This window comes from Dermacentor albipictus, chromosome 4 (assembly GCF_038994185.2).
Source record: "Dermacentor albipictus isolate Rhodes 1998 colony chromosome 4, USDA_Dalb.pri_finalv2, whole genome shotgun sequence".
Taxonomy (NCBI): Eukaryota; Metazoa; Arthropoda; class Arachnida; order Ixodida; family Ixodidae; genus Dermacentor; species Dermacentor albipictus.
The window spans coordinates 32,563,934-32,578,253 of NC_091824.1; the positions used below are offsets into that span (position 1 = coordinate 32,563,934).

At 46.1% G+C, this 14,320-nt stretch overlaps 1 protein-coding gene across 1 annotated transcript; it reads left to right on the forward strand.

The window, feature by feature from the left end:
- Positions 1–1,639: 1,639 nt before the first annotated feature.
- On the forward strand, positions 1,640–6,067 carry LOC135900180 (uncharacterized). Its single transcript, XM_065429624.1, has 2 exons — positions 1,640–1,813; positions 5,861–6,067. Exons 1-2 carry the CDS (start codon positions 1,640–1,642, stop codon positions 6,065–6,067), a joined length of 381 nt encoding a protein of 126 aa, XP_065285696.1.
- Positions 6,068–14,320: the final 8,253 nt, after the last annotated feature.

Sequence of the window (14,320 nt, forward strand, 5' to 3'; positions counted from 1 at the left end):
AACGAGAACAAACCCGAAAGAAATCATTCGATCGATTCGAGATACGGTACCGGAAGAATACGCAGTTTGTACTTTCACGTTGCCTTTCTTGGGCTCTGGCATATTCTTTCATACCCTAACTGTACGGTGCACCAGTGTACCCCATAAGTACGGTGCACCAGTGCTCAAGATAAAACGCAAGGGGCTGCATCTGTATGCGTGCGGAATTACGTGTGAACCTGCTCGCTCGTGTGGGAACGCTTTCGTCACTACAGCGCAAGAGGACCCACTAAGATAACCTTGACTTGCAGCGGCCACAGACAACTACCGGGTGTATGAGGGCCACTCACCGCAGGAGCGCTTGATTGGGAAGCTTTGACGCAACCGCTGCTCTCAAATTGGTCTACTGCAGGTCGAGTCCACCGGCGCGCGAGGATGTAAAGGTCACACATTAAAACTGAGGCCGTTATAAAACCCGCTCGCCAAAGACGCCATGCACGGCTTATCGTATGAGACGTCTTGTAAACTGCAATTCAGCTGATTGCGCTCGCGGTACATAAGACCAGTGGCCAACGGCGAGTGGCACGCACTCGACCAACGCGGAGCTGGGTGAGCAGTTGAAGGTGAGTACGCAGGATCACTTCTCACTCGCATCACACGTCGAAGAAAATTGGCTTGTTCCTTTCCGCGTCCCGTACTAAAGAAGTTTTGACGTAAACTTCACGTCTGAAGACCCTTCTATTGGTAAAGATGATCTATGCGCACGCTCAGCTTCAACCAAAGATTGACAGCCTAAAATTAAAAAGCAAGCAGTACGAATGGCAAAGTTTCTCAATTGCCCACGTTCAGGTGGAGCTGATCACGAAGTGCTCAAGGTATCAGATATGCTACGTTTCTTTTGTACCTTTACAACTTGACGTAACGCGCAAGATACTTAACTCATAACCTATATAGTACCATTTTTAGATGCTGGATAGAGTTCTTATTTGTCGACATTTCAGAGAAACAATTACTAGATAAACAATTAGCGTTTTATGTATAAAGTAATATAATTGCTTTTCCTATTAATGTAAAGACACCATAGATATCAGCGTCAAAAAGCTAAAATGTGTTTCCTTAACCTGGTATTGCGTTTAGGAATCACAGCACCGACACGAAGTTTAATTTGCAGGACGTTCCTTTTATTACCTTATCGTTGCTCACATTAGCTTCCCATAAAAAAGGTTGAGTAATCAGCACATAAACGTAGCCAACATTAACGATATATCCCTCAAGTACATTTACGATACACACAAACATTGCTGCGCAATGGCCATTACTTGTTGGTGGGAATGTGAATGAGAATTTTAGCTCAGTTCATTTTTAACATTTCCACTCTCGCTTCCTTTATTTAGTTATCTCATTATATATTCTACATCTTGCGCATATCAATTGATGTCTGAGCAATCCTCCATTGGTCTTTCGAGTAGAACTCTGTCAGCAACATTACGGCATAGGTAAACGTCGGAATGCCTACTGTGATGTGATATTGGGACCATAACATACTTACACGGCCAATTCTCTTCGCAACCGCTCGGTAGATGCAACATCATACAGACGGTGCGCCGTTATTATACTTATTTATTCATTTGTTTATTGCAGGAAGCCACTAGTACCAGTCATGCATCGTAAAGTCATGCTGCCCGTTCTTGTGGCATTTGTCGTTGCTGTGGTGGGAAGCTCGGCGGTCAAAGCTCAGGAATTCGCGGGCTGCCCTATCGTGGACGACAAGGGGGCCAACGTCACTTTTCTGCCGAACCCATACAACTGCACCACGTTCTACATGTGTGCTCAGGTGAAGCTCTTTCCGCGTGCATAGCGCATTTAGCCTTCGTTAAAAATACTGGAATGTGCTGTAGATTCGGATATATGGGTTGAAAAATAAAAAAGAAACATCTGCACGGACATGCCGCTCCCAGCAACTCCTCCAAGCGCCGACTCTCGCTGCACTGACCAAGAGTCTTAACGGGTAACCATGGCCCCAATGCAGAGCTGCTCCGAAGTCGGATCTTAAATCAGTTCACCCATAACTACAATAAAACTTCAACGTTTTACATCTCTGATATTTTAATGTCAAGTGCTAGCGCGCTAGAGAAAACTTCGATATGTTTTCTGAAACGAAAGCATACTAGAGAACGCTAAGTCGCACGTTTTAACGCGATAGCGCAAGGGGCCCCTTGTCTAGAAAATATGGTGTCGGTGTCGGCACCGCATCCGCGGCCGAGAAACTCATATTGAACCACGCAGGCCCCTAGCATACCGCATAGGCGTTACTGAACTAATTGAATTTCTCTAAGTAAATTGCGCCAGCAAATTACTAAAGTACGACTTACACACAACCTACAGACATGATAGCGTCGGATTGTAATTTGAATATATGAGAAAGCACATTTCTATTAAGCCGAAACTCGAACACAAACCCCTCTTCCTGATGCCGTGTGAGGTCTGTCTTAGAAGGAGCGGCGCAGCCCACTCGGTTCCTTTGCGACGCCACCAAAAAAAAAAAGAACCAGAAAGCTTGCCTTCGTTTATAGCGTTCGTCGCTAGCCTTTCCCGGGAAACGTTAAGGTTACAAAGCTGCAGTTGCCGGGAGCGTGAAAATCAGTCGGCGATCTTTGAATGCTATGGCGTTCCACTCTTAATGTCGAAGCTTTAGCGTCCTCCCAAACTTTTCTACTGTTCCTGAAGGTTGAACTGCCTACTACAATATCATCTCCTTCGTGCACTACCTGATTTTCTCCCTGCCTTCAAATGACTGTGCACACAAGAAACAGGCCATCAACACCAAATTCAATGCCTCCGGCATATTTATGCAGGGAGTACGACGCTGCACAGGTACATTTGAAGACCTTTCTGAATTCACTGCAGCCTCTCAAAAACGCAATTTTACAGAGCCCGGAAAAGAGCTTCGCCGATCCAAGGTCCAAAGCTTCAATGCATTCTGTGGACACATTCACCTGTTCAACCGCGGAGGCTATAAAATCTTTTGTCTGGCGCACTGTATGATGCAAGCAGAAGTGCACCTCTTCAGTTCACCGGTTTAATGCCTAGCACGGATTCATAACAGCTCAATAAATGAAAGAATCCGTCTTTCAGAATGCAGAATGATGTAGCCAGAATTATCGAAAAAAAATGCCTAATAACACAAAGTCCACGCGCTAGGAGCATCCAACGTTTCTCTTTAATGCTCTAAACTGAATGACCTTAGTTTCGGTGCTATATATATATATATATATATATATATATATATATATATATATATATAGCACCGAAACTAAGTAAACTAATATATATATATATATATATATATATATATACGACTAACAACGTATGGTTAGAAGTTAAATACAGCGTCGAGGATGTTAGCTCACTATCACTAGATAACCTGAAGTGAAGTGTTTTCATGTAAGAATTATTCCTTGCAGCAAATACAGGGCATCACATATTGTTAAAAGCAAGATGGTATCCACCTCAAGGCTGCAATTACAGCTTAAGCAACTGTTAGAGTAACTCATATATGACTTTATTTTCTTTGTGACGAACCCAAGGACTTGACAGCAAAGCTTGCTTCATATACTACTCTTAACCCTTTTTTCGACCGTGATCTATTAATAGCCAGCTCATTCCCTGAAGTTAGGGCACAACCAAGTGGGGAAAGGTTTTAGGACAGGAAAGAGCGTCAGAAGCGACAGTTTCTCCGCTGTATTATTGCATAATGCTGCAGACTTTGAGTATTTTGCGCAAACATATGCGCGCACATGGCCTCCTTCGCCTACAAATGTGATCCAATCTGCTTTCAATAAAGTAGTTGCAAGTATTACGCTCTTTCCTATCCCAAAGCTATTTTCAGCTCTTGGCTGCGTCTTAACTTCGAAGAATGAGATGTACCAACTAGCCCAGCAACAACAATATTGTAGCCTTAAACATTCAACTATCGAAATCGTTAAGAACCCATAATTACATGCCCTTCCGCTTTCTTTAATACTCTCGAAAATATTTTTCCCGTCTCTTCGGCCACATGAACAAACCTACGAAGCTTGTTGTATGTGAGCATCACTGTATTGAGTGTTTCTTCAGATGACTCCACAGATTGTGAGAACAACCTCCGGTTTAATATAGTTGAAGCACCGACAAAATGTAAGGGAGGTGCCACCATGTCGTCACACGAGAGGCATGTGGCGTGAGAACCACCGGTGATCTGAGCTCCCAATATGCGTACTACCATCTTCATAAAACAGCAAGGACTGGTTTGCTTTCCTTCTTTTCGGGTAATAATATTCCTGATGTGAGACTGGAAGCCACACTGCGGGGGATACCTATGTTAAAGTACTTTTGGAGGGTAGGCTATCCGAATCTCAAGACTGACGAATCGAATACTGTCCTGTTAAATTAGTTTCATCAATTGAATAGTCAGTTCTCGATAATCCGAATATTCTTTTTTTCGAATAGTTTGCGAATACCTCACACTGCCAGCTGTGCACGGTCTAACTTGGAAACTGAAGTGGCACTTAAAGAAATACGACCTGCGCCACGGTAAACATTTAAAAAAAACGGGGAGTTGTGCATTGCGCACTTTGTCGTTCAAGAATCAAGACGTTTCCACCAAAACCGAAATCCTTCGCTCTGAAATTTAGCTCACATTTGAGTTTCGGCATTAGGTATCTTTTGGTACCAGTCATCGAGGCTCCAGATGTGTTCGCTCTGCATGAAATCTGATTTCACTTGTTTGCAATAATATTTCATAAAATAATGGCACCATTTGCAGCGATGAAAGAGTACTGCTTTCTTCGTCGTACGACTGCTGCATTCAACACAAATTTCACTTTATTCTCCAATGTATACACAGAATGTCAGGCAATCACAAGAGTGCCTTTGTAAACCTTCGTTTTACAAATTCACGACCAGGCATACTCCTTAAGATTCTGGTTATTGGATTTATTGCTCCACTCCAATTTTTAATGAAGCATGCGACATAACGGGTAGTATATAGGCGGAGACTTTTGGCACTAGTCGATTCGTATTCGATTCGCGAAACATTGGCTTGAGGGATGAAACGAAGGAACGAGTACAAAATAAATTTATCTGCGCCATATATAAAGCACCTTAAGGAGCCTCAACTTCCCACAATTACTTTAGAGAAAGTTGAATCATTAACGTGCTTAACTTATACAATGAACGCTTACGTATCAAGTCCAAATTAGAAACCCTAAAGCATGTAAATAGCCTAAGCAATCTCGCCCAAATATGGAAAAAGGAACGTTATTATTAAGCAAGATGTGGTGACTCTCGGGAATTACTGACCCGTAGTTCGAGCACAGGCAATGTTTACAGTACACACTTTCCTCTTTGCTGCATATATAACCAAAGCCTTATTTTGACCTGCTTAACATCGCATACTCCGAAATTCGGAAGACGCCCCGAACATAATCGTGGAGGTAAATATTATGCTGTAAGAGTTTATTGCACCCTTACGCATGCTACGGTGCCAAACCAGCTGCATATTCATTATCACTTTTCGTTAATTTGATTATGGCATTTGTATGCATGTGTTCACACAATTTTTCTGTATTGTATTAAAGTTTTTGTCTTACACGAAGTTTTCGTAAGACGTATTACGTGTGTCCGCTGCTACTGCTGCTGAAAGAAGAAAAAAAAAGGAGTTCGTCAAGGCGTCTGGGACAACTTTTTTTCCACAGCTGCTCTATATGTGACTCCTCAGATTAAAAAAATCAATAATTTTTTCCGATTTCATAAAACTGTGATTCTCACGCAAGGTTTCGGCAAAGGCTTCCCAATTTATTCCTCATATCTAAGTGTGCCAACAATTTTAACGCTACCGCAGGGTCTCCCAGTGCTGATGGAATGCCCTGGTGATCTGCGCTTCAACCATGCACTGAACGTGTGTGACAACCCGTGGAAAACTGCCTGCATCGAGCTCCCTCTCCCCGAACCCGAGCTGCCGACCACTGAAGCGCCCGTGGTAACCGAGAAGATCGTCATCACGAAAACCGTCAAGGAGGTCTACCAACCCGTCGACGACACTGCTTAGTAAACAATAAAGCTTCTGCGCATGAACGATGGTTATTGTGTGTGAATTACACTCGCCATAACAGACGCACAAGCTGTACTTCGCGCTACGACATGCGATAGCACATTAGTTTTGTGGAAATTAGTGTGTTCCACTATCAGTGACCTGCATTCCCTGGTTCCTGACTTGAAGATCTGGCCACCGCCTGGGCACCGAAGGTGTGAAGAAAATTTTTTGTACTATTTGTGGCTTAGTGGTCGCGCTCACCACACCATACTCCTTAATAATGGGATGGGCCTACAGCCCTGCGTGTGGCGCTTGGGACTGTGAAGAAAATGCTTCACATCTTTGCGTCTGCCCCCGTTCCATCATGAAGAGGCAAGACCTATGTACCGCGCTAGAGACAATGCAAACCGGCTACTGTCAAAGAAAGATAATAGGGCAGTGGTCACCACAGACGTGCGCATTAAAGGCTGCCAGAGCGCTAGCTAACTTTCTGAGCTCTACGGGCTTGCGGGATAGCCAGTGATAATGATGTGTGGAAGTTCGATTTTCTGCCCGCCAATTTCCATTTCTGTGCTCGCCATTTTCTCTTCCTACATCTTTACATCCCGTTTGCCTTTTCACCACTGCAGGATAGCAAACCAAACATTTACCTGTTATCCTCCCTGCATTTCCCTCGTTTCTCTTTCTCTCTCTCTCTCTCTGGTTGTCAGGCGACAAATGTAATCATATTTTACTTTAAGGTATCGTTTCTCTTAACTTTTTTATTCAACACGTGCTTTTCACGTGCAGCACATACTTTTCAAAGACTTCACGTGACAATGCATATCAAGCAAGTACTACGTAACCTTAATCGGTCTCCAAAGTGTAAGCCGTTTTCGGTCTGACAAGCACATGGCAATCTCCAGAACCATTAGTACTGTCGCAGGCACCATGTAGAGTATATTTTATTAGGCTTTGAAAAAGAGTACGTCCGATGCATATCATTTATTTTGGCATGCCTCGCGTTAAGATGAACCAGCCTAAGCGCGCTGAACAGCTAAGTACCCACTTCGCTCGCGTAACCTTCCTTCTGTGCGGGTTGCAGTGCCGCATGCTTGAACGGGTGCAGGTCAGCATCGCCTCTATTGCTGCAACAACTGCCGAATCTGTTGCTCGTATTCACACAGAGTTCTTACGCTGGAACCCTTCGTAAACACTCATACCAGCCAATCGTGACGTTGGACATATCATCAGTGATAGCAACTGACCAATGGCAAGCAGCGCCTACGAACCAAAAGCTTTGTGAATTCGGTCCCTGATTCCACAGTGTTGATGCGCCTTCACAGAAAGAAAAAAATCCATTCCATTCGGTGCCCATCGACGCGATACCACAACAGCCTGTGCTTCACACAAGAGACCCAGTGATGCAATTAGGCTCCGCTGCTGATCCACTTGTTGCGATTGGTGGAAAGGCGTTCGCGTCGCAGCATTTCGGAAGTACAAAGATGCACGAAGTGGAAACTACGATCTATAAATTAACATAAACGTTAAATAAACGGACCGAGGAAATGAGCTCTTCAGTTAATAGTTAGCTCTACAGACCACTTTTCAAATCGCCTTCAGTTATTGCTCGCGAGCATACACAAGTGATCTCTGTCGTAGTGTTCGCTTTGCCGCTGACAAGCAATTTTTGCTTGACCCTTCTTCTTGCTGGTGATGCTGAAAATTACACTGTAAAGCACATTTCCACTATTAGTGTTGAAAAGCGTTGATGAACCACATATAAGAATAGAATAGGTAATTATGTACACATGCCCATGCTAAAACGTTTTTTTTTTTTTTCAGAGTAACACTAATTACTAAAGCGCTGGCCACAAATACTACGAAATTCCTGCATACAAAATACAGGCATGTCTTTACCACAGAACAATATGGGCATTTGGGTTATGGCCTTACACGTCATAACCATGACTACGCTCGTCAGAATCAGGAAATAACCCGCGCGTTGAAGAGAAGTAAAACATAATATTTTTTTTTCATAATGGCATAGCTGTGTCCTGCTTGTTACTCTTAACAGTAAGACGTCTATTTCGCCGTTTTGTCATCAGGGTGAGATGTGACAACAAAATTAAGAAACCGATTATGAAAATAAGCATAGGCCAATTACCCGGCAGAAAAGTCAAGTACTTCTGCGGACGCTTGGTTCTTTCTTCAAGGAAGTGAAATAGTGTCGTTCCAACAGGAAGGCATCATATCCATTCGATGCCTTCAGGTGCGTTTCAAGCCTCTCTGTGCATGGATTTTTTTTTATCAGCTCACCTGTCCAAGGCCTACGTCGTGTAACAAAATGCAAAAAAATACGTACATAGAACATTCATCTGCTCAGTAAGCTAATCGTATTTAAGCAACCAAAACAAAAAGGCATAGCACAACTAAAACATGTGGCGTTGCACATGCATCCGAAAATGCCCCACTAAGAACTTTGACAAACGTAGCCTGAGAACCACACTGATTGTGGCAATCAACTACTGAATAATGGATTCTCCAAAGATCAAAAACCGCGGGTGGCGCATATGTCAATTGCGGAAGCACTGAAAATGTAGGAATCAGTGCTGTTTCGTTGACGGTATCTTCTACAAATTGAACAAGCTGACCAAAAACCGCGCTTCTAAAACCTAGTACAGGAAACAAAAATGCTTGTTTTCTTTAACGTGCCCTACTTTAAGCCCTCGGCCACATGCACTATGACTCATGTTTAGTATAACTGCTTCTCCTTTACTAAAAGATTTCTTACACGACAATGTAAGGACCTTTAGAAACAGCCGCGAGCGTTTTCTTCTGAGTTTCTGATTAAAGAATGCGGTAGCAACCACATATTTCGTGCCGAATCTCCCACTGGCTTCAGTTCTCAAACCAAAAGGTTTCGCGCAAGCGTGTGCAGCCTCGAATATTACACTTACTGTGCTATTACCCGCAACGCCAGTAGACCATCACGCTTTCACACACCGGAAACGTTTATTTTTTTTCGATGCCGCGGCGGTGACTTCAGGAAAGAACGCATCAGCGTAACGTGCTTCAACGTGAAAGTGGCTCACTCACCCATATTTTCTGTCCCGTTGTTGCGTCGAGGATCAGAGATCTCTCAGTAACACTCGGTCTTGAAGATAACCAATACAGGCACACCGGCCGTTCCATCATTCGTGCTCTTCAAAATTCATCCGGAGGCTCATTACTCCTGATGACGACAAGTCGTTCAGAATTCAGACGCGAACATTATCACCCATAATAACGCCGACTAACAGATCCAACGCGAATCACAAATTCAGCACATGAAAACAAGCAGCCGCGGACATGGCGCCAGCAACTTTTTCTGAACGATGCAACTTGATCGCAGCCACTCTCAGTTACAGTTTACTGTAGTTCACTATACTCTCGGCTGTTGACGTGCGATTGTTGCCAGGCCACAAAGACGGCTGCTGTTTCTTTTATCAATCGAAAGCTCACAGCGACAGCGTTGAGGAGCTAAAGACGTACTCTTCCTCATGTTGTCGTTTGATAAGCATGACAATTTAACTAAAACACATTCTATGTCTTATATACTTGGCCTTTTGCTAGGCACATTTAAGAATAATATCGACATCAAGCGCATTTCTCGGTTGGTGCACTACACTCATGCCGAGAGCCCGTTTCCAAGGCGTTCCACGATGCAAAAAGACAGAGTCTATAGCATTCCTCAAACGCAATTGTGCCTTGAGCGATGGAAAGCCCGCCGTCCTTACGAATACCTGCTAGATTGCAGGCCTATGCACTCCATTTCATGACGTCATGCTACTTGGACCAATATTTTTATTTCCATGCCCAGCGTGACGAACGTGGTGACATCAAAACCACCGCAGCTTACTCGGGAGCATCCCCATTATATTCTATGGCTGTCGGGCAGGGTAGCATTACGTTAAGGATCGAAATGCACCGGGCTGCTGCTTCGACTCGACAGAGTCGATGAGAAGAGTCGAGTGTAGACAATATTACGCAATACGGGAGCTAGCTTCGCATACGGCTCCTGAAGAAAAATAGTTGCCCACGCCTGCTCAAAACACTTCGTTTTTATTATGGAGTTTATTGCGCATAAGCTGCACACTGTCTATCGGAAATGCTGCAGTGGTAGAGGGACCTGCTAAGTTATGACGACAACCTTCAATTCTGTAACTTTAACTCACAGCATAGCACAAAACCTGGCGTTACACGCCAAACTAGCCTAATGCGGACGTTGTGGCCTGCAAGCAAGTCCGTAATATCATCCTCAGCAGCAGAATGACGCTCCCACCGAGGCATCGCAGCAGAAACCCGTAATGGACGAACTCGATGCTTCGAACGCGTCACCGTTCGCATGAAGCACACATGAACGATTAGACTTTGGTGTAATTCGCTCGCTATCTGGCCATGGTGAGTCTGACGTCCTTGATTTGTCTTGCGCCCATGGGTATTTTCTATGTGTAGTAATTCAGCTAGCAGGAGCAAGTGTATGAAAGGTGCAATAAATTCCCTTTTGAACTGACGTAGTGTGCTGGTCTGGGCTGGTTGATACATCATTGGGACGGGAACAAACAGCACTTGGATAGGACGACGTGAGGACGACAGACAAGGCGCTGATGCCATCAGCGCCTTGCCGTCCTCACTTCGCCCAGCCCAAGAGCTGTTTTTCCCATCCCAATGCCATTTTGATTGTCTGCACTAGACAGAGAGATGCAAATGAGCGAAAAACGGCGAGGTCAACCAGAGTGAAACCGTCCGGTTTGCTACTCTGTACTAGGGAAAGGACAGGAGAAGTAAAGACGGAAAGAAGAGCGGGGACAAAAAGAAAGGCGGGACAAAAGGGGGCGGAATGGCATAATTCATCATCATCAGCCTGGTTACGCCCACTCCAGGGCTAAGGCCTCTCCCATACTTCTCCTACAAGCCAGGTCATGTACTAATTGTGGCCATGTCGTCCCTGCAAACTTCTTAATCTCATCCGCCCACCTAACTTTCTGCCGCCCCCTGCTACGCTTCCCTTCCCTTGGAATCTAGTCCGTAACCCTTAATGACCATCACTTCTCTTCCCTCCTCATCACATGTCCTGCCCATGCCCATTTCTTTTTCTTGATTTCAACTAAGATGTCATTAACTCGCGTTTGTTCCCTTCCCAATCAGCTCTTTTCTTATCCCTTAACATTACACCTGTCATTCTTCTTTGCATAGCTCGTTGCGTCATCCTCAATTTGAGTAGAACCCTTTTCGCAAGCCTCCGGGTTTCTGCTCCGTAGGTGAGTAATGGTAAGACACAGCTATTATACACTTTTCTTTTGAGGGATAACGGCAACCTACTGTTCATGATCTGAGAATGCCTGCCAAGCGCACAACAGCCCATGCTTATCCTTCTGATTAGTTCCGTCTCATGATCTGGATCCGCCGTCACTACCTGCCCTAAGTAGATGTATTGCCTTACCACTTCCTGTTCCTCGCTACCTATTGTAAATTGCTGTTCTTACTGTTAAACATTACTTTAGTTTTCTGAAGATTAATTCTTAGACCCACTCTTCTGCTTTGCCTCTCCAGGTCAGTGAGCATGCATTGCAATTGGTCCCCTGAGTTACTAAGCAAGACAATATTGCTACGGAATAGTATTACCGAAGACGAAGAGGCGAGCAGTACGAAGACGACGACAACGATTGGAGGCTAGCGCGGGCTGTTGCCTCTTGGCCAAGTGCGGCGTATTACGTTGTAAATATACTTGTATATAGCTTTTCATTTGCGTCTTCTTACGTAACATATCTGGTGGAGGTGGACGTTCCCTGTACCTCGTCACGGAGCTTCGCAGTGGACGGTACGTCGAGCCTAGCTTCATGGCTCCCGGCGATGACAATTCGACTCAGCCGCCTCCGACCCCTCCTGCCACTTCGACGACCTACATCTCTCTCCCTGCTCCTCGTGATCCTGGCGTATTCTCGGGCAAAGATGGGGACGACGTCGACGACTGGATCAGCCTGTACGAACACGTCAGCCGCAATAACCGGTGGGACCCTACTATCATGCTCGCCAACGTAGTCTTTTAACTCGGTGGCACACCTCGAGTTTGGTTTCGGACGCACGAAGAGGAGCTCACCAGTTGGGATTCGTTCAAGCAAAAGCTCCGAGACTTGTTCGGCAACCCCTACGGTCCAGCCGGCAGAACGGCGGAATTACGGCGGAACAGCCCCCGTAATTGGTATGTGTGCCGCCCGCGTCTCCTTCGCCGATCGCTCAACAGTCGTGCTATTCACGGTCATCGCCCACTGTCCCCATGACATCATCCTCGGCTTAGACTTCCTCTCCGCACATTCTGCTCTAATTGATTGTTCCGCCAGTACTCTCCGCCTTGACCTGCCTGTTCTGGATCCCGCTGAACCACACCCCAGTCGCCTCAGTTCCGTCGACTTTGTTCGCTTGCCACCTACGGCACTGACTTACGTTGACCTAGTGTCATCCCCACCAGTGCCCGACGGCCACTATATCGCGGCTCCTATACAAGACGTCCTCCTTACACACGGGATCGCGGTGCCTCATACCGTTTTATCTATTACGGCTAATTGCGTCTGCCTGCCCGTGGTCAATTTTGGCTTGACGACACAAGTGCTGCCACGCGGGATGTCTCTGGCCCAGCTTTGCTCATTCGAAGATCACTCAATAGCATCTATTGAGGTAGACAGCCATTCAGCCGATCCTCCTCTACCATCTCAGTCGACAACTTGCACCATCGCCGACTTACAGAAAATGATTGCGCCCGACATGCCGTCCGAGCACGCTCGTGAGCTCTACCGCGTTCTGTTTTCCTACAACGATATTTTTTACTTTCACGATCGTCCTTTGGCCCAAACTACAACTGTTAAACATCGCATTAATACCGGCGATGACCCTCCTATTCATCGCCGCCCGTATCGAGTGTCACCGGTTGAGCGTCAAGTTATTCACGCTGAAGTTCGCAAAATGCTTGCCAATAACATCATAGAACCGTCATGTAGTCCATGGGCGTCTCCGGTTGTACTGGTAAAAAAGAAGGATGGCTCATGGCGCTTTTGCGTGGATTATCGGCACCTTAACAGGTTTACCAAAAAGGACGTGTATCCCCTACCTCGGATCGATGACGCCCTTGACTGCCTCCATGGTGCTCGCTACTTCTCTTCTATTGACCTCCGCTCCGGCTACTGGCAGATTGCTGTGGACGATCTCGACCGCGAGAAGACTGCTTTTGTAACTCCGGACGGTCTTTATCAATTCAAAGTGATGCCGTTTGGTCTATGTAACGCTCCTGCCACTTTTGAACGCATGATGGACTCCCTTCTTCACGGTTTCAAATGGTCCATATGCCTGTGCTACTTGGACGACGTCATAGTATTCTCCCCAACGTTCGCTACGCACCTCGAGCGCCTCTCGGCAGTCCTGGACGTTTTTCGTCGCGCCGGTCTGCAACTGAACGCATCGAAGTGCCAATTCGGCCGTCGCCAGATTACCGTCCTTGGGCATCTCGTTGACGCGAACGGAGTGCAACCGGATCCAGGCAAGATCCATGCTGTTACGCACTTTCCTGTTCCGAAGTGTGTCAAGGATGTGCGCAGCTTCATCGGCCTTTGTTCCTACTTCCGCCGTTTCGTGAAAAATTTCGCGGCCATCGCACGACCACTAACCGAGCTTTTGAAAAAAGACGCTCCTTTCCAGTGGGGCGATAACGAGGCCTCTGCATTCTCGCATCTAATCGCCGTTCTCACAACGCCTCCCGTTCTGGCCCATTTCGATCCTTCTGCGCCTACCGAAGTTCGTACTGATGCCAGCGGTCACGGAATTGGCGCAGTACTGGCACAACGCCAGCGCGGCAACGACCGTGTTATCGCTTACGCCAGCAGGCTCCTCTCACCCACGGAGCGCAACTATTCCATCACTGAGCGTGAGTGTCTGGCCCTAGTTTGGGCGGTTGCGAAGTTCCGCCCATACTTATATGGCCGACCCTTTTCCGTTATCACCGACCATCACGCGCTTTGTTGGTTATGCTCATTGAAAGACCCTTCAGGAAGACTTGGTCGCTGGGCCTTACGCCTCCAAGAATATTCGTTCTCTGTCACCTACAAATCTGGCCGACTACACAAGGACGCTGACTGCCTGTCTCGCTACCCGGTAGACGAGCCTGACGACGCCGACAGTAGTACCGCCGACGGCATTTTCTCTGTGTCTGCCTTCGCTAACATCGCCGATGAGCAGTACCGAGACCTATCGCTGCGA

Excerpts from the sequence above, each read along its gene's own strand:
- LOC135900180 (XM_065429624.1), top strand. The coding sequence starts at position 1,640 with ATGCATCGTAAAGTCATGCTGCCCGTTCTTGTGGCATTTGTCGTTGCT. Across the intron at positions 1,814-5,860 it reads CGTTCTACATGTGTGCTCAG|GGTCTCCCAGTGCTGATGGA; the intron begins GTGAAGCTCTTT and ends ACGCTACCGCAG.